General features: G+C 50.2%; 1 protein-coding gene across 8 annotated transcripts in view; it reads left to right on the forward strand.

Moving 5' to 3' along the window:
- DAPK2 (death associated protein kinase 2) overlaps positions 1 to 25,823 on the forward strand; it is a 124,332-nt gene that overhangs the window by 93,236 nt on the left and 5,273 nt on the right. For 7 of the 8 annotated variants that reach the window (XM_084782381.1, XM_084782378.1, XM_084782379.1 and 4 more), the window contains 6 exons: positions 3,001 to 3,130; positions 8,925 to 8,973; positions 9,633 to 9,659; positions 13,345 to 13,497; positions 14,467 to 14,512; positions 15,889 to 18,196. In XM_084782381.1, the coding sequence (XP_084638507.1) occupies positions 3,001 to 3,130; positions 8,925 to 8,973; positions 9,633 to 9,659; positions 13,345 to 13,497; positions 14,467 to 14,512; positions 15,889 to 16,503 (1,020 nt within the window). In that variant the 3' untranslated portion in view covers positions 16,504 to 18,196. Of the gene's footprint in view, positions 1 to 3,000; positions 3,131 to 8,924; positions 8,974 to 9,632; positions 9,660 to 13,344; positions 13,498 to 14,466; positions 14,513 to 15,888; positions 18,197 to 25,823 lie in introns of those variants that run through there. The other variant, XM_084782385.1, reaches the window with a different exon arrangement.

A 25,823-nucleotide genomic window follows, 5' to 3' on the forward strand; every position in this document is an offset into this window, starting at 1 on the left:
ACAGGAGGTCACTGAGACTTCAGGGAACCAGAGACACCTGGTGTATGTGTTGGGGGTGGGGGGTGGCCAGACTAGATTAAGCATGAGTTTAGGGCCATTCTCAGTGGGTCACCATGAGGGACCCACACAGCGTTTAGGGTAGGAGGGCATCTTTTAGGTCTGAGCTCTCCCTCAAGTTGAGGATAGTTCTGGCCGTGGAGTCAGGAAGGAGAGCAGGGGCCGCTGGACTGCAGAGAGCAGCCAGATGTCCTGACAAAAAAAGCACAACAGGCAGAGGCCTAGGGGTGACCTGGGTCTGCTCGGGCTTGGGTAGGGCTGTTAGGAATGTCTTCTAGGGAGAGGAAGTTTGAGCAAGACTGTAAACCCAGGCAGGATTGTCCTGGGGCAGGCGGACCCGAGGACTCCAGGTGGAGAGAGCAGTGTAAGCAAAGGTGGGCAGTCATCAGCACTTATGGCAAAGTGGGACTCCTCGGCTCTCTTGAGAGTGGTGGCTTCCGATCCTCTCGAACATCTGTTTGGTTAACAGCCTTCCTGAGCTGTAGTCCACAAATGACACAACCCACCGCTTGCTGTATATAAAGTATAGATTTTATAACCAAAAGCACAATCACGCACAGTGCAATTTTGGAGTTAATTTTAGAATATTTTTATCACCCCCTCAAAGAAACCATATATACTTTAGCAGTCCCTACCTGTTCCTCAGACTTTTGTTGTTGTTTGTTTGTTTGTTTTTAAAGACAGGGTTTCTCTGGGTAGCCCTGCTGTCCTGGAACTCACTCTGTACACCAGGCTGGCCACAAAATCACAGAGATCCACCTGTCTCTGCGTTCTGAGTGCTGGGGTTAAAGGTGTGCACCACCACTGTGCAGCTCTTCCGTCTTTAAAAAAAATGTATATATATATATATGTGTGTGTGTGTGTGTGTGTGTGTGTATTTGTGCACATGCAACAGTGCACATGGAGGTCAAAGATCAACTTGGTGCAGTCAGGTCTCTCCATGTGGATCCCAAGGATTGAACTCACGTCATTAGGCTTGGCAGAAAATTCCTTTACATCAGCCGTTCTCAACCTGTGAGTACTGGCCCCTTTGGGGGTCACATAGCAGATATCCTGCGTATCAGATATTTATAATATGATTCATAACAGTAGCAGAATTGCAGTTATGAAGTAGCAGTGAAACACTGTCATGGTCGGGGCGGGGGCGGGGGTGGAGGCGTCCACCACATTGCGAGGAGCTGTATCAAAGGGTCGCAGCTTTGGGAAGGTTGTGAACCACTGCTTTCCATGCTGAGCCGCCTCCCTGGCCCTATTTCCCAAGTCTTATTTGACTACAAATGTACTTTCTGTCCACCTGCATGTGCCTGGTCTCTGTGTGTATCTCTTATAAACAGAATCCTGTATTATGTGCCTTTTTGTGTATGTTTCCTCTCTTTTTGCATGTTTTCTTCCTCCTCCTCCTCCTCCTCCTCTTCCTCCTCCCCCTCGTCCTCCTTTTGGGAGAGGCTTAGGATACAGCCCAGGCTGACCTTAAATCCACTTCCCTCTTCCTCCTTAGTACCCTGGGTTCTAGGGTGTCAGGCATGCAGCCTGACACCTGGTTAGTGTAACACTTTCAGGCCTTATCTACACTGTAACATAGATCAGTACTGAATTCCCTTTTATCTTTCATTTGTTTCATTCCTTTTTATCATCAAGTAGTTTTCTTAGGGATGGCGAGAGTACCTACCTCACATAACAGAGGCCCCGGACTCAGTCCCCAGTCTGGAAAAAAAAATTAAGTGAATATTATATGTGCTGTGGGCATGTCACACTTTATCTCTTCATCAGCCAATGGGCATCTTATACTTTGGGGCTCTTGTGGAGATACTGCCATGAATGTTGCTTATAAGGGTTTGCGTGTGTGAAGCTTTCAGGACAGTACAAGTTAATGGAATCTAAGACAGTCAATGACAGAGTGGAGGAAAAATGACTACGCAGATGGACCTGCCCATTTCCTGTCTTTTCTTTCTTTCTTTCTTTCTTTCTTTTTTTTTTTTTTTTGTTGTTGTTGTTGGGTTTTTTTGTTTTTTGGTTTTTTGGGGGTATTTTTGGTTTTGGTTTTCTTTCTTTCCTTTTTTTTTTGTTTTTTTGAGACAGGATTTCTCTGTATAGCCTTGGTTGTCCTGGACTCATTTTGTAGACCAGGCTGGCCTTGAACTCACAGCAGTCCACCTGACTTTGCCTCCCGAGTGCTGGGACCATTCCCTTTCTTGTCTGGGGACTTGGGTAAGAATGAAGAAGGCAGACACAGGTCCCTGTCCCAGATCCCCTGGGAGCCGGGAGAAGGATGACGAAGAGACAAAGAAGACTGTGAGGGTCTAGTCAGTGTCTCCTTTTCTCTCAGCCAGGCCTGCACTGTTGTGTCAGGCCAGCAGCTGTTTCACGGCCGGAAATAGCTTGGGCAGCTGGTATTTTCCCTGGAAATCAGGTACATTTTTTTTTCCTGTGTCCTGCCAAAAGCCAAAATTAGTTAAACACACAGAGAAAAGTTGATTAGTCTCAAAGAAAGTCAACAGGAAGCTGGCTGGCCAGAGCCAAAGAGGGAGGTCACACAGGCAGTCAAGGCTAGCAAGCCTTGTGTATAGACCTAGGGGAAGCCATGTGTCCCTCTCACATCGCACTCATGCAGGGAGGTGGCTACAGGTATCCGAGTGATCCCATCTGACGGACGAGAAAGCAGGGTACCACACTGAGGGGTCTTCCATTCGGAGACAGACAGGAGATTAGAGCCTGGTTCTCTAGTTTCACGGTCAGTACAGGGTTAGTACAAGCTGGCCTTTGACCCTGGTTGCTGGGTCACAGAAGACCTGGAACACACAAAAAAACAAGAACTTGGCTGTTTAGTCTCTTCCCTTCCCTGCCCCCTCACCCCCCAAGAGGAGCACGAAGCCCCGCCACACCCCGATACTTAAACTCAAAACTCTAACTACTCTCCTGCCTTCTTTCTGTTTTGTTCTCCAGCCAGAAAACATCATGTTGTTGGACAAGAGCTTTCCTATCCCACACATCAAGCTGATTGACTTTGGCCTGGCTCACGAAATAGAAGATGGAGTTGAATTTAAAAACATTTTTGGGACACCGGAATTTGTCGGTGAGTTTTGGGGCTGTTTTTCTCTCAGTCTGGCACCAGGGCGAGGGAGGGTTCAGACCTGAGTTCTAGGCCCAGAATCCACTAAGAAAGCCAAGAGTTGTGCACACATGTGATCCCAGAGCTGGGGAGGCAGAGACAGGTTGAAACCGGGCTCACTGACTAGCCAGCCGGGCCTACCTGACAGGTTCCAGGTCAGTGAAAGACACTGTCTCAAAAAAATAAAATCTGTCCTCATGTCTAGGCTGAAAAAAATGATGCTTTGGGATACTCGCTAGAAACTGAAGGTTGAGGAGGAATTGTCTTGGTAGGCCCTGGGTGAGGAGGCAGGCGTGGGCTTTGAGCATCCACTGGGACAGGGAGTAGCCAGGTGTGGCTAGAGGCCTGTGTAGGGTTAAATTTTTCCAGAGCTGGCTTCACTCTTGAAGGAGCTTATTGTGCAGATTTAAAATCACTTCCCTGTCTTGGTTCCCCACACGAATTCCTCTCTCTGAAGTAGCTTTTGATTTCCTGACAAGGCAAGAGGTAGTTATCTGCCAGGTGCCAGATCCCCTCCCTGCCTCTGAGCATTGGAGCTACAAGGTCCAGCAGGGGCCCTGGCCTTGCCCTCTTTCCTCGGTTCCTCTCACTCCTTGCCCCTGCCCTTTCTGTCCCACAGCCTGGAAACTCCCCTGTGGTGGGCCCAAAGGTTAGAGAATTACAAGAAAATCCCTCTGCAGAGAGGAAAGAAATGAAAGTTGAGAACCAGCCCACCATTTCTCTTCTATGGGAATTGGAGTATCTCAGAGATGAAGGGAGTGGCCTTTTCAAAAACTGGCTTGAATTATTTTCTCTATCAGGCACCTTGTTCCAGGCCTTAAAAAAACTAAAACTAAAACTAAAAAACACCAGGCAGGCAAAATTTGAGAGAACAAGTGAGGAATTTAAGGCTGGAGAGGTAGCTCAGTGGTTAAAAGTGCATACTCTTGCAGAGGACCCGAATTCAGTTCCCAACACTCATGGCAGATAGCTCACAATCATCTGTAACTCCAGCTCCAGCTCCAAAACCCTCTCTGGCCTCTGTGGGCACCTGTGCTCACATGTGCACACACTCCCCTCAACATGCGCACAGAAACATACATCTATTTAGAATTAGAAATACAAGTAAGTCAAAAAAAGTAATTCAGTATGTAGTCATGTGCCACAGCCCACCTTTCAGTAAGATGCAATGAGATGAGGAGATAAAGGTAAGTAAAGCACTTGCCTGTGTGATCTCAGAATGGAACCCACTGAAAGGCAGGTGCAAGATGTGTGTACCGGAAAGTCCCCAGGAGCTGATCGCCAAGCCTGGAATTCACAGGGTGCACACGCACACGCACACACACACACACACACACACACACACACACACACGCACACGCACACGCACACTGCAGGGGGGTGTTTAAATTCCCAAAGAAATGATCATAGTTGGCTGTCAGGTTGCTGGGTGAGAATAACTTGCTGTTGGGCATGCTGCGTACATCTATTATCTCAGTAACTGGGAGATGGCGGCAGGCGGGTCGGGAGTTCAAGGCCGTGATAAGTTACACAGGGATTTTGAGTCCAGCCTGGACTACATACGATCCTGTTTGTATACAAAATTGATGTCTCTTACAGTAATCTGAGACAGGAAGATTGTGAGTTAGAGGCCAACATGGGCTGTATAGTGAGACTTTGGCTCCTCAACTTAAAAAGAAAGAAAGATTCTTGGCACACCTGTAATCCCAGCACTCAAGAGAGGCAAAGGCAGGTGAATCTCTGTGAGTTTGAGGCCAGACTGGTCTACAGAATAAATCCAGGACAGCCACGGCTACACAGAGAAACTCTGTCTTGAAAAAAACAAAAACAAAAAAAACCCTGCACCTATCTTACTGGACTAGGCCATAGATCTCTTGAGGCCCACACTTAATTTGAATATCAGTTTACAAAGGAACACACTTTCATGTGTCCATCAGCAGAAATGAAAAAACGTACCAATAACGAGAAGCAGAAACCACGGGAGTGATCTCTGAGAGAAGAAGACTGAATTCAGGTAGACAGTGACGCAGCGGGTAGACTAGCACACAGAGGAGACAGTGACGCAGCGGATAGACTAGTACACAGAGGAGACAGTGACGCAGCGGATAGACTAGTACACAGAGGAGACACTGACGCAGCGGATAGACTAGCACACAGAGGAGACAGTGACGCAGCGGATAGACTAGCACACAGAGGAGACAGTGACGCAGCGGGTAGACTGGTACACAGAGGAGACAGTGACGCAGCAGGTAGACTAGTACACAGAGGAGACAGTGACGCAGCAGATAGACTAGTACACAGAGGAGACACTGACGCAGCGGGTAGACTGGTACACAGAGGAGACACTGACGCAGCGGGTAGACTGATACACAGAGGAGACACTGACGCAGCGGGTAGACTAGCACACAGAGGAGACAGTGACGCAGCAGATAGACTAGTACACAGAGGAGACAGTGACGCAGCGGGTAGACTAGTACACAGAGGAGACAGTGACGCAGCGGGTAGACTAGTACACAGAGGAGACAGTGACGCAGCGGGTAGACTAGCACACAGAGGAGACAGTGACGCAGCAGATAGACTAGCACACAGAGGAGACAGTGACGCAGCGGATAGACTAGTACACAGAGGAGACAGTGACGCAGCGGGTAGACTAGCACACAGAGGAGACAGTGACGCAGCGGATAGACTAGCACACAGAGGAGACAGTGACGCAGCGGATAGACTAGTACACAGAGGAGACAGTGACGCAGCGGGTAGACTAGCACACAGAGGAGACAGTGATGCAGCGGATAGACTAGTACACAGAGGAGACAGTGACGCAGCGGGTAGACTAGCACACAGAGGAGACAGTGACGCAGCGGATAGACTAGCACACAGAGGAGACAGTGACGCAGCGGATAGACTAGCACACAGAGGAGACAGTGACGCAGCGGATAGACTAGTACACAGAGGAGACAGTGACGCAGCGGGTAGACTAGCACACAGAGGAGACAGTGACGCAGCGGATAGACTAGCACACAGAGGAGACAGTGACGCAGCGGATAGACTAGCACACAGAGGAGACAGTGACGCAGCGGATAGACTAGCACACAGAGGAGACAGTGACGCAGCGGATAGACTAGTACACAGAGGAGACAGTGACGCAGCGGGTAGACTAGCACACAGAGGAGACAGTGACGCAGCGGATAGACTAGTACACAGAGGAGACAGTGACGCAGCGGGTAGACTAGTACACAGAGGAGACAGTGACGCAGCGGGTAGACTAGCACACAGAGGAGACAGTGACGCAGCAGATAGACTAGCACACAGAGGAGACAGTGACGCAGCGGATAGACTAGTACACAGAGGAGACAGTGACGCAGCGGGTAGACTAGCACACAGAGGAGACAGTGACGCAGCGGATAGACTAGCACACAGAGGAGACAGTGACGCAGCGGATAGACTAGTACACAGAGGAGACAGTGACGCAGCGGGTAGACTAGCACACAGAGGAGACAGTGACGCAGCGGATAGACTAGCACACAGAGGAGACAGTGACGCAGCGGGTAGACTGGTACACAGAGGAGACAGTGACGCAGCGGATAGACTGGTACACAGAGGAGACAGTGACGCAGTGGATAGACTAGTACACAGAGGAGACAGTGACGCAGCGGGTAGACTAGTACACAGAGGAGACAGTGACGCAGCGGGTAGACTAGTACACAGAGGAGACAGTGACGCAGCGGGTAGACTAGTACACAGAGGAGACAGTGACGCAGCGGGTAGACTAGTACACAGAGGAGACAGTGACGCAGCGGATAGACTAGCACACAGAGGAGACAGTGACGCAGCGGATAGACTAGTACACAGAGGAGACAGTGACGCAGCGGGTAGACTAGCACACAGAGGAGACAGTGATGCAGCGGATAGACTAGTACACAGAGGAGACACTGACGCAGCGGGTAGACTAGCACACAGAGGAGACAGTGACGCAGCAGATAGACTAGCACACAGAGGAGACAGTGACGCAGCGGATAGACTAGCACACAGAGGAGACAGTGACGCAGCGGGTAGACTGGTACACAGAGGAGACAGTGACGCAGCGGATAGACTGGTACACAGAGGAGACAGTGACGCAGTGGATAGACTAGTACACAGAGGAGACAGTGACGCAGCGGGTAGACTAGTACACAGAGGAGACAGTGACGCAGCGGGTAGACTAGTACACAGAGGAGACAGTGACGCAGCGGGTAGACTAGTACACAGAGGAGACAGTGACGCAGCGGGTAGACTAGTACACAGAGGAGACAGTGACGCAGCGGGTAGACTAGTACACAGAGGAGACAGTGACGCAGCGGGTAGACTAGCACACAGAGGAGACAGTGGAAGTCCATGGATGAGGACAGCAAGCACAATCAAGAGCCAGGCACAGTTGCACACGCCTTTAATCTCAGCACTCAGGAGGCAGAGGCAGGCCGATCTCTCTGAGTTCGAGGCCAGCCTGGTCTACAAAGTGAGTCCAGGACAGCCAAGGCTACACAGAGAAACCCTGTTTCAGAAACAAACAAACAAACAAACAAACAAAGCCAGTGTCTGCGTGTTGAAGGAGGAGATGGAGGCAGAGGACAGCAGATACACCCAATGGTGCCATGGTTGGATCATCTGGATAAAATCCCTAGTCTTGCCCATGCCCCCCCTCTTGCCTTAGCAGTTAGCAGAGCTCCCGCCTTCTCTCGTGAGGTACTGCCATTATCGCATCCTCTTCATTACCACATTCTTAAAAGTCTTGGACAAGGCGGGTGTGGAATTCAGCATTGGCCTTCAGGGGCCTTGTGCTCTCTGGGCAGCGCACCATCCTCTTGTCTATTTGATGGAGTCCTGCCTCCTGCTCTGGGCCCTCTCTTGGTCACCCACCATACCCTCGGGCCAGCTCTGTTTCCACTAGTACATTAATGGCTTCTAATCCGATGTGTGGCCCACTCTCCTCCCTTGCAGCCAGCTGTCCCCTGGTGTGTTTGGCACCCCTTCAGGCTTACAATCTTACCTCAGTGACCCCCAAGATGAAGTCACTTGTCTGGCAGGACTCAGAGGAAGACGAAGCCTCTCTCTACCTCCTTCCCCATGACCTCTCAGGAATGGACCTGTCTGTAGTCTCTGCCCACCAGAGTTCCCCACAGCAGGTCATTGCTGGGCCGCCATGTCTCCTTCCAGAACCTTCTTCCGTTGTTCCTCTTCCTTTTCCTCCTCATCAAGGCTTGTTCATGAGTGGTTTCTCCCAGTTTAGCAGGAACTCATGTCTTACCCTGTCTGGCCTACTCTAACCAAACACCTTACATGGGATAGATAATAAACAGTAGACTCATACTGACCACAGTTCTGGCGGTTGAGAGTCCCAGATGATGGTGTCAGTGGGCCTGGTGTCTTGTGAGGGACCTTTTCACATAGGTACCATTGTCTTCCTCTGTTGTCACATGGAAGGAGGGAACACACTCCCTGGGACCTGACTCTATTCCTAATCACCTGAAAGGCCCCATCTTTTTATGGTGTTGGCCGAGAATTAGATTTCAACATAGACTTTCTGTAGAAACACACACAGCCCATAGCAACCTGGTCTCTCAGCGTTCTTACCCCCATTTTATTTCCATTTACTGTTCAAATATTCATTCCTCCCCATCGGAGATTCAGGATGGACACTTTGGCCCCAAACACTCTAGAATTCCCTAGAACCATTTCCTCCCATCTCTCCCCCATCTTGAATCCTGAACATGACTTCTTTCAGCTCCTGAAATCGTGAACTATGAGCCGCTGGGACTGGAGGCCGACATGTGGTAAGTGGTGGCCTACAGCCCCTGTTTCCGATGGCATGCCCTCGAGTGTGTAAACCTGTCCTTCACACACTCATTTCTTAGGCTCCTAGAGGCAATGAGGCGGAGGTCCATGGCCAGTTAGAGCTTTGTCAGCAGGGGAGGGGCTGAGGCAAGTGCAGGCTTTTCCTGGGACATCCTCAGCTGGCCTGGATAGCAGTTAAGTGAGCTCCATTGGTCAGTTCGTCAAGTGTTCCACAGGAGCATCCTGTGTCCTAGGCCTGTGCTGCCCTAGCAATAGCACTGTGGTTGATTCTTTACATGTTTTATTTGAACACTGCTTTCCAGTCAGCCCAGCTCACGACTTGGCTTTCTGAGACCCTGCTGGCAGTCCTGCGGGGTTGTCCTTATTGTTTATTGTCCTCATTTTGTAAGGAAAGTGGGCTCAGAGGTATAGGGACATGCCCAATGACAGAGTCTGCAAATACAGAAGTCAGACCTTGAGTTTGGGTCCATGGAGTGAGAATTCTAAACGCATTCCAGTCTGTTACAGCGTAAAGTGGGGAGGGGGTAGGGGTATTCAGGGGCCACCTGGGGAAGCAAGTGACTTGTCCCTGCTGTGGTGACTCCCTTGGGGGTTGGAGGTTGGAATCACACAGTTCTGACATGACTCTCCTTTGCAGGAGCATCGGTGTCATCACCTACATCCTGTGAGTATCTCCAGCCTGGGTCTCCGGTCCTGCTTAGCTCAGGAGGAGTGAGAGGAGACAGCAGGAGATGAGTCATGTCTACTCAGCGCCTTAGGGATATGCTCTGAGCTCTGCTGCATACACCTGAGGCGGGTTAGGAGTCTGGGAGAGCGGCCCTCCCTCCCACACAGCCCACTTCTAAAGTTCTTTGTGGCAAGCTACGCCTGCTCTGCTCAGCCTTCCACCGGCCTTGCATGTTACTTTACCAGAATCCTTGTGACAGCCCTGAAGGCGCCTCCTGCTGCTGTCTTCTCTTCTCATCCCAGGCCGTTTACTCTGTTTTCTCCTCCTTTCTTTTCCTGCATAGGTTTTGTTTTTCCTGTGTATGTGTGTGTGTGTGTGTGTGTGTGTGTGTGTGTGCGCGCGCGCGCGCGCGCGCGCACCTACACTAGGCCTCATCTGGGAAAGGATACCACTGCTGTCCCTTTCCCTCTGTGCGGCCATGAACAGGTATTTAACCTTTGGACCTGTTTTTCTTATCAGAGAAATAGGAATCACAGACTTCCTGCCACAGGAAGCAGGGTGGGATAAGCTACCTTGTACAAGTTTCCTGGGTTCTGCTTTGTCACACGGGCAGGTCAGTTGATGCTCAGCCCCTCGGTGCTTCCCAGAGGTTGCCCTCCCTCCCATAGCCCACATGGAGCTATGGCACTTTCACCGCACTTCCCTGGTTAAAGTCAGGCAGGGCCAGCGGTCCCCAGCTGAGGAGCTTTCCATCCAGAGGCGCTGTGACTCCCCAGCTGCAGCTGAGGCCCCCAACTGTGGCTGTTTGGCAGGTCTCTTAATTCCTATCTTGGCCCAGGCCCCACCCCACATCCCTTAGGTTAGAATCACCGGGGTAGGGCCATGGCCTCAGTGCTGGATCTGGTGCAAAGCAAAGGCCAAGGACCGTTCTTCTCTCATTCCAGAGCCAGAGGAATTTGTCACCTATTTGTACTTAATTCTCGGGCCTCTTCAGAATTCTAGTTTTTATATTGAGCTATAAAGAAATTCTACAGCGGTAAACAGTCTTGATGAGATTTGTTTTATTTTATGTTATTTTTCTTTGTTTCTTTGTTTTGTTTTACTGTGTAGTCCTGGCTTTACTTATTTATTTATTTGTTGGTTTTTTTCGAGACAAGGTTTTACTTATTTATTTTTGTGGCACTAGAGTAACTGAACATAGCTAGGCAAATGTGCTACCATTGGATTATATGCATATGTATTTACATATGAATTCATATATATTATATATTATATATATTATAATTATAATAAAGCCCTTTAATTTTTTCTCTTTCTTTCTTTTTTTTTTTTTTTTTTTTTTTTTTGAGATAGAGACTTAGCAAACTGCCCAGGCTGGCTTTGAACTTATGATGTTCCTGCCTCAGCTTCCCCAGGGCCTGGGATTGTAGAATATAACCAGGCCTGGCTGACAAAACTTCATTGAAAATCTGTTCTAATGCTTAGCATGGTGGCACACGCCTTTAATCCCAGTACTTGGGAGGCAGAGGCAGGAGGATCTCTGTGAGTTTGAGGCTAGCCTGGTCTACAAAGAGAGTCCAGGACAGCCAGAGCTGTTACACAGAGAAATCCTGTCTCAAAAAAACAAAACAAAAAAATAAGAAATAAAAATAAAATAATAAAGAAAAGAAAGAAAACCTGTTCTATAGCCTGCCAGTGGTGGCTCACACCTCTAATCTCAGCACTTGGGAAGCAGAGGCAAGTGGATCTCTATGAGTTTGAGGCCATCCTGGTCCACACAGAGAGTCCCAGGACAGTCAGAGCTGCATGGAGAAACCCTGTCTTAAAAAACAAAATGAGGGGCTGGAGAGATGGCTCAGAGGTTAGGAGCACTGACTGCTCTTCCAAAGGTCATGAGTTCAAATCCCAGCAACCATATGTTGGCACACAACCATTTATAATGAGATCTGTATACATAATAAATAAATCTTAAAAAAAAAAAAAGAAAGAAAAGAAAAGAAACAAAAAACCCAACCAAACAAAAGGAAGGAAGAAAGAAAGAAAGAAAACTGTTCTGTCAGAAGCTCCGGGCCGGGCTCTCATCCATACAGACATGGATGAGAGTTGGATGTGCTTGTCCCAGGCTCTGAGTCTGTGGGAGATACACCACATAGCTGGTACTGCCCTGTGGGAGCGTGGTGACACTGGAGGAGTGGACACACTTCTGTGGAACACAGAGGGGAAGGCTGGAATTGCAGGAGATAGGTAGGTTGGTAGACGGACAGACAGACAGCTAGACAGATATATTTAAACTAGGAGCTATAGAATGAAACCAACTCCCCAGACAGGAAAGAAGTGGGTAGGAACACCAATTTCTGGTCTTATGGAAACAGGGGACTTAGGACTCCCAGAGGGTTATTATGTTTTATCGGTCACAGAAATAATGATTGTGTGTATTTCTTGTAGTGCTCAGGACTGACCCTCATAGCTGCTAGGCAAGTGCTCCATGCCTGAGACACATGCACATTGATTTTGGGGGTGCGGGCTGGCCTAGAGCTCTCTCTGTAGACCACTCTAATTTCACATTGATATTCTTCCCTGCCCCTCCACTTTCAAGTGCTGGGATTAAAAGTGTGCGCTGTCATGCCCAGTCTTCCCTTGATCATTTGAGACAGACTCCCTCCATGTAGCTCAGGCTGGCCTTAAACTCCCCTTCTCCTACTTCTCCCTCCCGAGCGCTGGGATAACCGGTATTTACGGCCACGCCCAGCTGCCCAGTGTGTCCCACATCCATTTATTCTCCGTGCCAATCATATGAAGTGGGGGCTGCTGTTGACCTCATTTTAAGTGAGGAGACGGCATCTCAGAAAGGTTGAGAACCTACCTCAGCTTACACAGTTAATGAGCGGCAGGGGTGGATTCAAACCGAACGCTGCGGAGTTTCCCAGCACACCTTGCAGTCCCCCTGGCTAAGAAAGCAGCGGCAGGGATGGGAAATGGCTGCCAAGAGTTGTCTTAGGTGAATAGAAACAGCAAAAGTTTCAGCCCAGTGTGAACGTGCCAAGGGACTAAGAAATTAAGTCCAAAGTGGCTGCTCTTTCTTAAGATGGGTAATTGGTGAGCGGAAGTGGTTAATCCCAGTAGGCAGTGCATGGATGGGGTTTGTGCATATCAGGGGAATATCGGGGTCGGGGTGGCAGGGTAGGTAGAGGCATCAAGGGAAATTCAAATAAAGGCTGGTCAAGGTGTGATGCAACCCTGTAAGCCGCGGGGGGGTGAGATCTTGCACACGTTCTGTGCCTCTCAAGCTTTGCTCACGTTGCTCCCTCAGTCTGGAAGTTCTTCCTGGGGCTGCTCTAACTGCCGACAGTCTAGTCATTCCTTAAGATAGAGTCAATGCAAACCTCAGCCGCCCCCATTTCCCTGTGCTCCCCAAGTTCTTTGTCTGGCCCCTTCTTGTATTTTACTTTGTTCTGCCAGGGACCGTTTCTCTTCTCATAGCTTCTGAGTCCATTAAACACAGTCTCCCTGAGTCAGGGACTTGGTCAGAGGTTCAGAGAGTGAATTGCACTGGACTGCACCCAAAATCCGTTGTTCGGTTGTGTGGAGGGAACAGGCTGGGGTTCCCCAAGGCCTTTCTTCCTATGCCTATCTCCTCCCCCCCTCGCCCCCAGTCACCTGATTCTTTCTCTGTTGTGCTCAGACTAAGCGGAGCGTCCCCCTTCCTGGGAGACACAAAGCAAGAGACCCTGGCAAACATCACTGCCGTGAGTTACGACTTCGACGAGGAATTCTTCAGCCAGACAAGCGAGCTGGCCAAGGACTTCATTCGGAAGCTTCTTGTGAAAGAGACCCGGTAAGAGGACAGAGGGAGACTGGCTTGTCACAAGACATGCCCTCACTACGCCGTCTGTGTCACGCAGTCCAGTCTGGTCTGGTGCTGAGAAATGTCACTGTGGGCCATGACTTGGCACTCATCTTGTCATTTTCTTTTTGTTTTTGTTTTGCCTTCATCTCCTCCTGCAAAAATACAAATGACCTTGCCTGCGCGAGCATACACACCTACGCGCTCGCTTACATGTGTGCGTGTGTTTGGAAAGCGGGGGTTATTAGCTGCAGTCTTCCCTCTGTGTGTGCAGGACTCTGGCTTGAAAGGTTAAACTATGAGCATTTTGAAGCCTGCTCAAGTTGAGCGTGCAGGCCCGCAGGCCCAGAGAGGTGAGCTATAATCCTACCTCTGCTTCAGGTCCCGGGTTGAGCCATGAGGCTGTATGGCCAAAAAAAAAAAAAGGGGGGGGGGCGGAGGACAGTAAAGAAACTGTAGTGAGCTATGACTTCTGTGTGAGCATCAGAGAACGGCCTGGAGGGGCAGGGCACAGGAGAGACTGTAGAAGGCTATGTCCTCTGGTTTTCACAGACTTCAGGAAGAACCAGAGTGGCGTCCTATGACATGCAGAAGCCCCGATATTCCTATTTAGAGGAGGCTTAGGGTTGGGCTACCTGAGTGTATGTAGAACAGAAAAGGGCAGAGAGGAGACCTGGGAGGCAAACACCAAAACAGAGGACTCTGGGAGCTCAATGGAGTCGGGGCAGTTGGCCCTTCAGCGTTGGGACTGAAGTTGAGGGCTTGGGCAGGAAGCTTTTTCTATGGGGGTGTCTGCTGGGATCACTTTCCCCACAGTATTGGAAATGCAGGCGTTCTTCAGCCGTCTCTGCATCCATATTGCTTTGATGGCACGGCCAAAGATTGTCAACAAGGGTGAGACACTGACTGCCTCTCCCAGCAAGTGTCCTCATGGGTTCTGTTTCCTCCTCTTCATTGCAGGAAACGGCTTACGATCCAAGAGGCTCTCAGACATCCCTGGATCACGGTAAGCGCATGGCGATGAGTGCTAGTGAGCAGGAGGCCCCTCGTCTGCTCCCAGGGCTGGCTGTGGCAGTCGGATACAAACAGCTGTGAAGTGGCCTTTGCTTGGTCTCAGATACTGGCCGAGGCTCCTCAAAGGGCCTGTGCTTGTTCAAATGAGGTTACGCTGGCTCAGTGCTAAAGTGCTTGCCTCGCTTGCATGAGGCTGTGAGTTCTACCCAGAGCGCCACAAAAACAAACACAAATAAATACATAAAATAGGGTTGTGCTGTCTTAAGGTTGTATTCCGTGGGCTCAGAGAGCCAGTGAAATCTCACAGTGAAGACACTTTTTCCTCAGAGGCTGTCTCATAAAATGTTCTTTATCAGGGTCATGTCTCTGTGACTTTTCACTGCAGAAATCGGGTTGTAGACAGATCTCTGGCAACTAAGACCTTGACTCTGTGATCAGGTGTATTTCTTCCTCTGACTTCCAGGCTCTCACTAAAGCCAGTCATGTAGCTTCTGTAGGCACCATGTGGCCTCAGGAACTGGGTCCCGAGACCTGGTAAGGAAGAGAAGCCAAAACCCTGTTAGCACAATTCTGTTTCCTGTTGGAGGACCAGGGCGGAAAGTGAACCCCCTCCAACCCTGCTGGTAGTGAAGGGCCCACTGGCTTTCAGGGCCTTGGAGTCTGGTGTGAGAAGCAGATGAAGGGCCTCAGGGCAAGGCTCCAGCCCTGGTCCTGTCAGATGATGAGCTGAATCCCACCTTCTGAGCCCCAGACGACCTTCGCTGCTCACTGGGAAGGCCCAGGGGATGGTCTTCCTGTAGGCCAGAAGCACAGAAGCCTATAGATGATAATTCTAAAAAGGTCATTGACTCCTTGGAGGGTGGGAAGGTCAGTCATCTTCCAGGTTTGATGTACCCGGAGCCCAAAGCTAGACAGCCTCTCGGCCTCCTTTCTGCTGAGAGTGCTGGGTTTTGCCAAGGCAGCAGGTGTCCTGAAAGGCAGATACCCTCAGCCTTCCTCTGCCTGCCGTAGCCTGCATGTTTCAGCCCTTGAGTGGATGTTTGCAGAGCCCTAGCTGTGGCCTGCTTGTCTGTGTGAGCTACTGTTAAACTCTATGTGTGTGTCGACCCTCCCTAACGGCCAGAGACCCCTCTGCCATGGAGTGAGCATGCAGGCAGTATCCCCCACATTCCTTAATGTTTCTCCTGGTCTCGTGTATTGGAAAGGGGGAAATGCTAGCCTCACTCTGGCTCTCCCTACCTACCATGTCTTGAGACGAGCAGCGAATGCCTAGGAGGCCATGCGTGTGCCTTCTGCCTGCAGCTTGGACGGCCCTGTGGAGCACGTATTATGTTAATATTCTGGTTCTTCTGTCCGAACACCTACTAGTCAAAAGGAGAAGCCAGAGCCCCTGAGCAGTGGAAGACACAACCTGTCCAGCTGAAGACCAAGCGCCTGAGAGAGTATACCCTCAAATGCCACTCAAGCATGCCCCCCAACAACACTTACGCCAACTTCGAACGCTTTGCCCACGTGGTAGAGGATGTGGCCCGGGTGGACGAGGGGTGCCACGCCTTGGCGGGAGCCCATGATACCCTGCGGGATGATGTGGAGTCCCTGGTCTCTATCTACAACGAGAAGGAGGCCTGGTACCGAGAAGAGAAAGAGAATGTCCGCCACAGCCTGTCCCAGCTCAAGTATGAATTCCGCAAGGTCGAGTCCCTGAAGAAGCTCCTGAGAGAAGACATCCGGGCCACAGGGGACAGCCTTGGGGGCGTGGCCAGGAAGCTAGACCATCTGCAGGTGCAGTTTGAGACTCTGAAGCAGCAGCTCTCTGCAGACATCCAATGGATGCAGGAACTGGTGGGCAGCCTCCAGCTGGGGAGCGAGCACACAGGTGGCCACGGCCTGGCCTCCACGTTCCGCTGGGACACGAGTGAGTCCCTATCGGAGCTGCCCAACAGATCACACGTGGAGGGAATCCTGGCCGGCTTGAAGCTCTGAGCTCCAGGATCTAGTCAGTAGAGCACCCCCAGCACTTTGTAGAAGCATGCTGCCTTCCCCTCTCTGGGGGTGTCCAGCTGGAGTTATCCTGCAGGGTGTGTGTATGCTGCCTTCAGCACCCTGTAGAGGGCCCCAAGGCCACTGGGGCGCTAGGTAGTGGCTTACCCTGCACCTCCCTCACCAGCCTGGCTTCCTCAGAGGGCGCTGGCAAACCAGCTCAGTTGTGGGAGCGATTAGAAAATATATCCCCTCGGCATATCCTTCTCTGGGGCGTGGTACCCTATAACTGGGTGATGATGATGGATTGGCTCACCTCTCACGTTCCATCTGCACCCCGCTTGAGTGAAGACCTTGGGTAAAGACAGACATAACTAAGAACAGCTTTCCCAGCAGGGTACTTTCCCCGTTACAGAGTCGGGGCTTTAAGACACACAGAGAAAATATTAACTTTCTTTTGAATTGCCTTCTCACTCATCGAGTCTTTATGTCTGTGACCTTACTGGGTCCTTAAAGAACTCTGTGAGATGAGGGGCTGACATATAGCTCTGTTTCTGGAGTACTTGCCTAGCATCCACAGAGCTTTGGGCTTGATGCCCAGCCCAGCATAAACTGGGCTTGGTGGTGCACTCCTCTACCCTTGGTCCTTAAGAGGAGTCAGAAAGATTGGGAGTTCAGAGTCGTCTCTGGCTGCATACGGGGTTGGAGTTAAAGGCCAGCCTGGGATATACAGGACACTGTTTCAGGGTAGGCGGGGCTCTGAGAGCTGAGACAGTGAATGGCAATATTTTTGCTATTTATTTCCCTGTAACTGAGGAAGAGGCTGGTGCAGAGGAGAATGGCGTAGGAGCCCACAGCCAGTTGCTAACCCAGGGTGTCCGTCTTTGAGGTGAGGTACAGAGGGAGGAGATTAGTAAGGCTCAGCTGTAAACGCCCACCTCAGTATTAAAGTTTGGATGCCAGCGGCTAAGGGGCTGACTTTACTTTGAGGATGAAGACAAGAGGCGCACAACAGGGGTGTTTGTTCTTGTATACTGGGCTAGTGTGCCCTGGAGTCTGGGAAACCCCAGGGAGCTTTGGGAGGCACAAGACTCGCTGGTCTCTTCTAGCTCCAAAACTTTGAGCAGCATGAGGATTGTGTGGTGTCATCTCTCTTTCTAGGAGGAAGGCCAATCAATACATCCATAGAGTATGGACTCTGGACCACATACGATGCTAGGAGCTTGGGACTGGAGGCAGACTGTATTGTTTCACGCACCTCCATAGCCTCACAAAATATCCACCAGATATTTGTATTAAATATTCCCAGGTTAGAGAGAAGACAAAGAAAGAATTGTGACTTGTCCTGTGCCACATTAGTGATAAAAGTGGGAGCTTTCTGATGAGTCTGCCGCTCTTTCTGATTCCCTTAACTGCTTGGACTTTAGGGACTTACTCTCTGCTTGAGGAGGAGGTGGGTGGTACCCAAGTGCATCCGTCCATTCAGACATGGTTAGCAGGCACCTGCCAGTTTCCAAAGTTGACTTGGGTCTGGGCGTGTGGTGTTGAGTAGTATCGAGCCGGGGTTTCTGCTTCCTCAGAGTTCTCAGCTGAGCGACAGAATCAAGGATTAATCAAGAGCTATACAACTGCAGGACGACAGCTGGCGACTATGCTGTAAAAGAGAGCGAGGCGGCACTATAAGGGCAGCAGAGAAGGAGGGAGAGAGGGGGAGGGAGAGGGACGGAGGTGGGGGGAGGGGAGGATGGGGAAGAAAGAAGAGAGGGAGAAGGAGGGGAAGAGGAGGGGGAGAGAGAGTTGATCTGCTCAGGGGAGGGACCCACACTGGGGCTGTGGTCAGCTAAGCAAACCAGGGAGAGAGGTGTCCCTCATGGCAATGAAGCCAGCATTCTACGATGAGAGGGGAATGGTATGAAAACTAAAGGAGAGAGAAAGGGAGGGTATATATGTGGAATATGTAGACTAGAGAGGCCTGAGGAAGAGCAGAACCTGTGGGGTTGGAGCGTGGGGAGAGCTTTGGCCAGGGGGGTTCTGCCTTTATCCCTAGCATCACCAGAAGCCACTGGTGGGTCCTGGGCCCGTGCTAAAGGAGAAGTTCTCAGCAGGCAGCTCAGACTAGATTTTAATCTAATAAAATCAAACTTTAGAATCCTACTTTTGCTTTTCTGTCTGTCTGTTTCAAGACAGGGTTTCTCTATGTAGCCCTGGCTATCTTGAACTTGCTTTGTAGACCAGGCTGGCCTCGAACTCACAGAGATCTTCTTGCCTCTGCCTCCTGAGTGCTGGGATTACAGGCATGTGACATCACACCTGGCTAGAATGCTATCTTTTTTTTTTTTTTGGTTTTTGAGACAGGGTCTCTCTGTGTAGCCTTGGCTGTCCTGGACTCACTTTGTAGACCAGGCTGGCCTCGAACTCACAGTGATCCACCTGCCTCTGCCTCCCGAGTGCTGGGACTAAAGGCGTGCGCTACCACGCCCGGCTCGCTATCATTTTTTTAATTAGCAAGCTGGATCATTTAAAGTATCACATATAATAACTGTAGTAGAAACTATTCTAATCAAATAAAATAAACCACAATTTTAGGATGCATGATTATTTTATGGACAATTAAGAAAGGAAAAAAATCCATTATAGGCAGTCTTTTGGGAGATACTCCACAGTGAGAGGGCAAATGAGAGACAGTGCCACTGTGTAGAAAGAGACAGCAGGAAACACACCTGCCTCCGCTCTGACTCTAGGGGAAGATGAAACACTCAAGCCGCCTCCGCAGCATTTGCTCTTTGGGTTTGGACCATGTTGGGGTCAGAAGACCCTCAAGCAGGGATTGCCGTGCCCCATAGTCAAAGGCCGGGTGACCCCACCTGGCTCGCCAACGCTGTGCACTCTTCTCTCTGGATGACCCGCCTCCCTGCAGGCCCACAGTGATGAGATGCACATTGATTGGGAGATACCGCTGCTGTCTGAGGTCCGGACATTGCACATCCTGGAATCAAAGAAAGACTGTAGGACCCTGTGCCTTACCCTAAAGACAAACGGCTCTACACCTGCTTCAAAGCCCTGTGTGCCCTGTTGTTGGATGTCCCATACTTGCTTGGTACAAGATACCACGAATATTAAAGTCCTTTTGGTTGCATCAGCAGACCTTGACCTTTACCTGGGGTTTCCTAAGGAGAGGAAGGCCATGATGCAAAGATGCTGCGTGAAGCTTCTCTGAAGGCCAAAGTAAATATGCAGGCGGAGCTGAGTGCTGCTGTGATCTGATTATGGAGGATGGCGAAGGCAGGAAGAGCAGGTTTTCTTGGGTTTGTGGAATCTGCTACTCCGTTCTTCCTCAGAGGGGAACTACCCAATGCTCTCCCCGTATTACAGTTTATGGGTCAGCACTTACCCAAGGCCACATAGCGGGCCAGCCTCTCAGCTGGCTCAGAGCCGGAAGTGGTTCCCCTCGCCCCTCCCCCGCAACAGTGAAATTGTCCTGTGTTCACGGCCAGTCATTAGCGACCACGCGTCCTAGAGCCGGAAGTGGTTTCCCCCGCCCCCCCCCCCAACAGTGAAATTGTCCTGTGTTCACGGCCAGTCATTAGCGACCACGAGTCCTTTAGATGTTTTGGAGCCAGACTCTTAACTGTGCAAAGACAAAGTGAATTGAGAAAAGTACCCCAAGACTTTTAGGGAGCTTAGAGTAGACTGTGTGACCTTCTTGTGCCACCTGCCACACAAACTCCTTTCTTCTAAGGTACCCCAACCTGATGATGCATAGGGGCATCTGAGGAGGCCCGTGAAATGAGTGCAGTCCGTGGACCAGTGTGCTCAGGATCGCAGCTGTCTTTTTGTTTGTTTGTTTTTGAGACAGGGTTTCTCTGTGTGTAGCCCTGGCTCTCCTAGAACTCACTTTGTAGACCAGGCTGGCCTCAGACTTGAGATCCGCCTGCCTCTGCCTCCTGAGTGCTGGGGTTAAAGGTGTGCGCCACCACGCCCGGCTCTCACAGCTGACATTTTAAGAGCCATTTGGAGCACAGGGGTGTCATGTCAGGAGGGGACGTGGGGACTGGAGCGCTTCACTGGGACCTAGAGGAAGGAAGCCATCAGGAAACTGCTCTGTGAGCCTCTGCCACCACGGGAGCTTCTGCATTTAGGGAGGCTGTGCTTGTATATGGGGTGTGCATATATGTACAGGTACATCTTACATATATGTATGTGCATGTGGAAGCCGGTTGTTACACTTGGTTGTCGTTCTTCTGCAGCCATCTTCCTTGGCTTATTTTTGAGAGTCTTTGCCTGTATAGCGCTGGCTAACCTGAAGCTCACGATGCAGACCAGGATGGCCTCCAACAAACAGATTTCCCGGCCTCTGCCTCCTCGGTGTTGGGATTAAAGGCAAGCATAATCACACCCAGCTCTTCTACCTTGTTTTTTGAGACAAGGACTTTCACTGGGACCACTTAGTCCAGGCTGGCCGGCCATTGAGCCCCCAGGGATCGGCTTCTTTAGGCCTCCAAAGCACTAGGAATACAAGTACACATCACCGTACATGGGGGTCAAACTCAGGCCCTCAAGGTTGTGCCCTAAGCCCTTGGCTGACTAAGACATCTCCCAGCCCTCATGGGGGATTTTTAATTTACCAAACTATAAACTAAAGCTTGGCTTCCTGCTTAGTGCAGACATCATCTAGGCTGTCTAGAGGGTAGGGAGGGTATGTAGCATTGTCTGCGAAAAGCAGTTTCCAAGGAGGCTGAGAGGTGGGTCCTTGGTCAGGCAGCCATCCTATCCTGAGGCAGATAGAGCCGTGGCTGCCCTGTGTATGTCAGGAAAGGTGGCCACACTTGGTAGTGGATGGTTTTGCAGACTCTGAAGGCTGACAAGAAAGCGTTACAGCAGAGCAGCAAGAGTGATCATGGCAGGAAGAACCAGAGACGCCTCCTCAGCTTTTCCTTCTGCAGGTGACAATGACAGTGGTGGCTTCCCTTCTTACAGTCCAGCTTGAGGTGGCTCTGTGCCAAGATAGGATGACCCTGTCAACTGTCAACTTTCTAGAAATGTCCGTGGAACTGAATGGCTGTTCTCCTTTGTGAAATTGTTGGCCTGTGGGGAAGGTCCTTGGCCCTGGAGAAGTAAGAAGCGGGCATATGAAAGGGGCCAGCCCAGTTGAACAAACACCCATTGTGTGCTGGCTCTAGTGGGAGGTGACAGATAAGGACTTGGCAACCCTTGAGTAAGAGACGCATTGTGCTTAGTTCATGGTTGATAGGGAGAGAGATTTTTTTTTAGTGATGTAGCCGCTGAGCCCATCCAGGCTCCCGTAGACAACACTCATGAAGCTCACTCAGAAAGAGGAAGGGGCTTAGGGAGTGGAGGAGAGATGAAAAAGATTAATGGTGTGTGTGTGTGTGTGTATGTGTGTGTGAATATGGTTGAAATACATTATGTAATGTATGAAAATATCAATGAAACAAAATCAATATGTGCTAATAAAAACATTTTAAAAATTACCTCAGTGTGGAAAAAATAATCAGTTCAGGCTGATGGGATCCAGTCAACCTGGAGATGGGAAAGGCGTGGCCAGCGATCAGTTAGAACCGCGGTTCTCAACCTTCCTAATGGTGCGAGCCTCTAACACAGCTCCTCATATTGTACAGATCCCCCCACCATAAAATTATTTTTCTTGCTACTTCGTAACTGTGATTTTGCTAAGTGCTATGAATCGTGGTGTAAATATCTATGTTTTCTGATGGTCTCAGGCAACCCCTATGGAAGGGTTGTCTGAGCCCCAAAGGGTCGTGGCCCGCAGGCTGACACAGTAGAGATGAGTTATGGTTGAGGCAGTGCGTGAAGGACAGCGGAGCACTGCAGAAGTCTTGGGTGGCCGCCATGTCATGGGGACATCTGCTTCCTCCTGTGTCCTTAGGAAGAAGGTTCTGGCCAGAATCTAGAGGGCTGGGCCCAGATTGGGCCGGGAGCTTGGAACTATTGAGTGAAAAGGGGAAAAGGAGGTTACAGAGATGAAAAAGAGTTTTTTTTTGTGTGTGTAACTTTTATAGGGAAAATTCTCGAAACTTATGCAAACATATGGAGGAGTTACGTATGGTGAATTACGTGTGTCACGCCCTGCTTCAGCAGGGGTCAAGTCCAGGGCAGTCACTTCATTCATCTTCTGCTCCAGCTTCTTTTAAAGTATTTTAAATCTTATTTTGTGGGGTTTGTTTTGTTTTGTTGTTTTTGTTTTTGTTTTTCGAGGCAGGGTCTCTCTGTGTTAGGCTTGGCTGTCCGCCACCACCCACCTCTTTTGAGACAGCTCACTGTATAGTCCAGCCTGGCCTTAAATTCACAATTTTCCCACAGTCTCTCTCCTCCTGGAACCTCACCAAGAAGTCAGGCTAGTCAGCCATTGAGCGTCCTGCCTTCCACGTGTCTCCCCCTTCCATCTCTCTGTTACCAGAGTCACAGGTGCACACCCCTGTGCCCAGAGTTTTATGTGGGTTCTGGGGGCTGAACTCAAACCCTCACGTTTGTGACACAAACGTTTTCCCAACTAGGTTGTGTCTTTTGTATAAACATCTTGTCATTGTCATACCTGAGGAAATCAGTGATTTGTGTCTTTCTCGTAAACCTCATCCGTGCGCACACGGCAAGGGTGGCTGCTGCGTTCTGTTGGTTTGCTCATATCAGGGCCCTGGGCACAGTTCACACACGGCATTTAGTTGAAACCTTCAAATTCTCTCAAGGGTACGAGAGGGAGAGTTTTGGAAAGTTTTTCTTAGAGACAAAAGTTGTTCAGAAAACAGAAAGGCCTGCTTTGGTAAAGATGCTTAAAACAAGGGCCACGTGTCTGGGCGGAAGCCTAACAGAAAAACGGGGTGAGGCCAAGCATGGAGAAGTACCTTTGCGCCTCCTCCTCCCATTGTCTGATTGCTGCAGGGTCAGCTCGGGAGCACCCAGCCTTTCTGCTCACCCGACCCAGGCAGGAGGGAGCAGAGACACCCACAGAAATTTCACCTACACCTTCCTGGGAAAACAGGCGTTTGCCAGCAGGGCCCAAGCCCCAGCCAGCAAAGGGGCCAGCAAAGGGGCAGGAGGAGGTGCCTCTTGGAAGGACACTTAGCTGAGAGAAGGGAAGTCTACAAGGCCCAGAGTGACAGGAGAGAAAAGTGGGTGCTCCTGGAGTTCTGTGGCCTCTGAGGCTGTCAGGGTGACACGGATGGGGGTGTTGAATGCTACAGTCTATTTATTTGCAGATCCTATGGAAAGCCCTGTAATTGAGAGGAAAGTCACCGAGGGGCCATAGTTCGGCGCTCACATCTTGGGGCTGGTGGCAGCGACTGCTGCTGCTGCCTCTCTGTTCTGTGGGTGTCATTTTAGACCCTAGGATACACCCCTGTTTCAAAGACATTTGCATCTGTGTAAACAAAAATCTGACCCTCGGCACAGCTTTCTGTTTTCTTGCCTCTCTTTCTGACATTTTTTTTTCCAAGACACCAAACATTCCTAGGAGCCTGCCAGAACTGCCCGGGCTCCCTGGTATCAGTGACAGCCTGGAAGATGGGCACTCATTGTGTGTTTGAAGGAAGCAGGCAGAGCCCCACAGCCCTAGTTCAACGAAAACAATGCCACATTCCTTCTGGGAGCTGGTCTCACTGCAGAATTTATATGCCTCTGACCTCCCCAGGCTGAGATGACAGCATCAGCCTTTTGAGAGGCTCTTAGCAACCAAGGAGCCTGTTAATGAGGAAAGGCCAGCCTGACAGACTCATAGCTTAGGTGGCCTCTTCCTTGAGTGGCCCCAGAAGTAATTCTGTCACCTCCTGCTGATAGCTCTGGGAATAGCTTTGTGTGACATTCTATCTGGGCCTCTCTGCTCCATGAATGACTGTTGAGCCAGTAGCAAGTGGGGTTTTCCTTAATAGGATTTCCTTAGCTTTCATGTTGTTCTCTAGCTATGGGCATGGGGGGTGGGGGTGCAGGGGTGGGAATCACCATTTCTCTGCTGGGTGAGGAAACCCGTTAGTAAGCACACAAGAACCAGTCCTTTCTCTCTCTCAGTGGTTCAGATTTCCTTATGAGAAACAAATACACCCTACCAGATTAGGCTCAAAGGTCATTTATGGCTGAGTGAATTGCACCTCTAGGTGGTATTATGATATCAAAGTGCCCTGGGCTTCTTACTAGTGGGTGTGAGCAGGTCCAAGTTTAGGATTTCTTTATTATGTTTATTTGGTGTGTGTGTGTGTGTGTGTGTGTGTGTGTGTGTGTGTGTGTGTGTGTGATGGGTGTATGTTTGTGTGTGATGGTGTGTGTTTGTGTGATATTTGTGTGTGATGGCGTGTGTGTGTGTGTGTGTGTGTGTGTGTGTGTGTGTGTGTGTGTAGATATTCATGCAAGTGTCCCATGGTCCATATGTGGAGAACAGAGGACAATTTTTGTAATGTGAAACCTAGGACTGAAATCAGACCATCAGGCTTGGCAGCAAGCATCTTTACCCACTGGGTCATCTTGTTGGTCCGGGTCCTGGGACTTTATTTTAGTCTGTCTTGTCAGTAGCTCAGGGAATCAATTCAGTCATGCAACTGGTAAGCAGGGGCTTGTGGAGGAGGGAAGGATGGACTGGGGGTCTAGACACAGACACAGAGCAAATCCCGGTGTCCTCAGGTTGCTTTCCAGTGATGGGAGGCCCCCTACCCCCTTACCCCCACCCCCATACTCACCCCCACCCCCATCCTCACCCCCACCCCCACCCCCACCCTCACCCCCACCCCCATCCTCATCCTCACCCCCACCCCCACTGTCAAGCTGACAACAATAAGTTCCATATACAGTAAAAGAGCATGCGAGGCTGTGGTGATATCAGAGAAGACAGTGTTTCCTGGAAGATGCTTAAGTTAGGCTTCGAAATGTTTAGGAGTCAGGGGTGAGGCATCCCTGCCCTGCGCCTCCTGCCGGATGCCAGCCCAATGCTGTGCGGATGGCAGTGGACACTGGCTTCCTTCTGGTGCCTGGTGGATGAGGGAAAGTGAGAGTGGAGCTGTGTTCTGAATGGGGTTAGCGAGGACCAGCTCTGAGGAGGCTGTGGGTTGCCTCCCTCAGCATCACAGGCTGTCAAAATAGAAAGGGAACAGGGATCGTCCTGGGCTGGGAATCTGTGGACACTATCAACTGTCCATGGAACACACACACACACACACACACACACACACACACACACACACACACACACACACACACACCTTTTACTTCCATAACTAATATATCATAAACTGTGCAATTCATTGGTTCTTAATATTTTTCTAAGATTATACAGGCACTGTCAGTTTCTAATCCTAGAACAT

Source organism: Acomys minous (assembly GCF_964271855.1).
Source record: "Acomys minous genome assembly, chromosome: 5".
NCBI lineage: Eukaryota > Metazoa > Chordata > Mammalia > Rodentia > Muridae > Acomys > Acomys minous.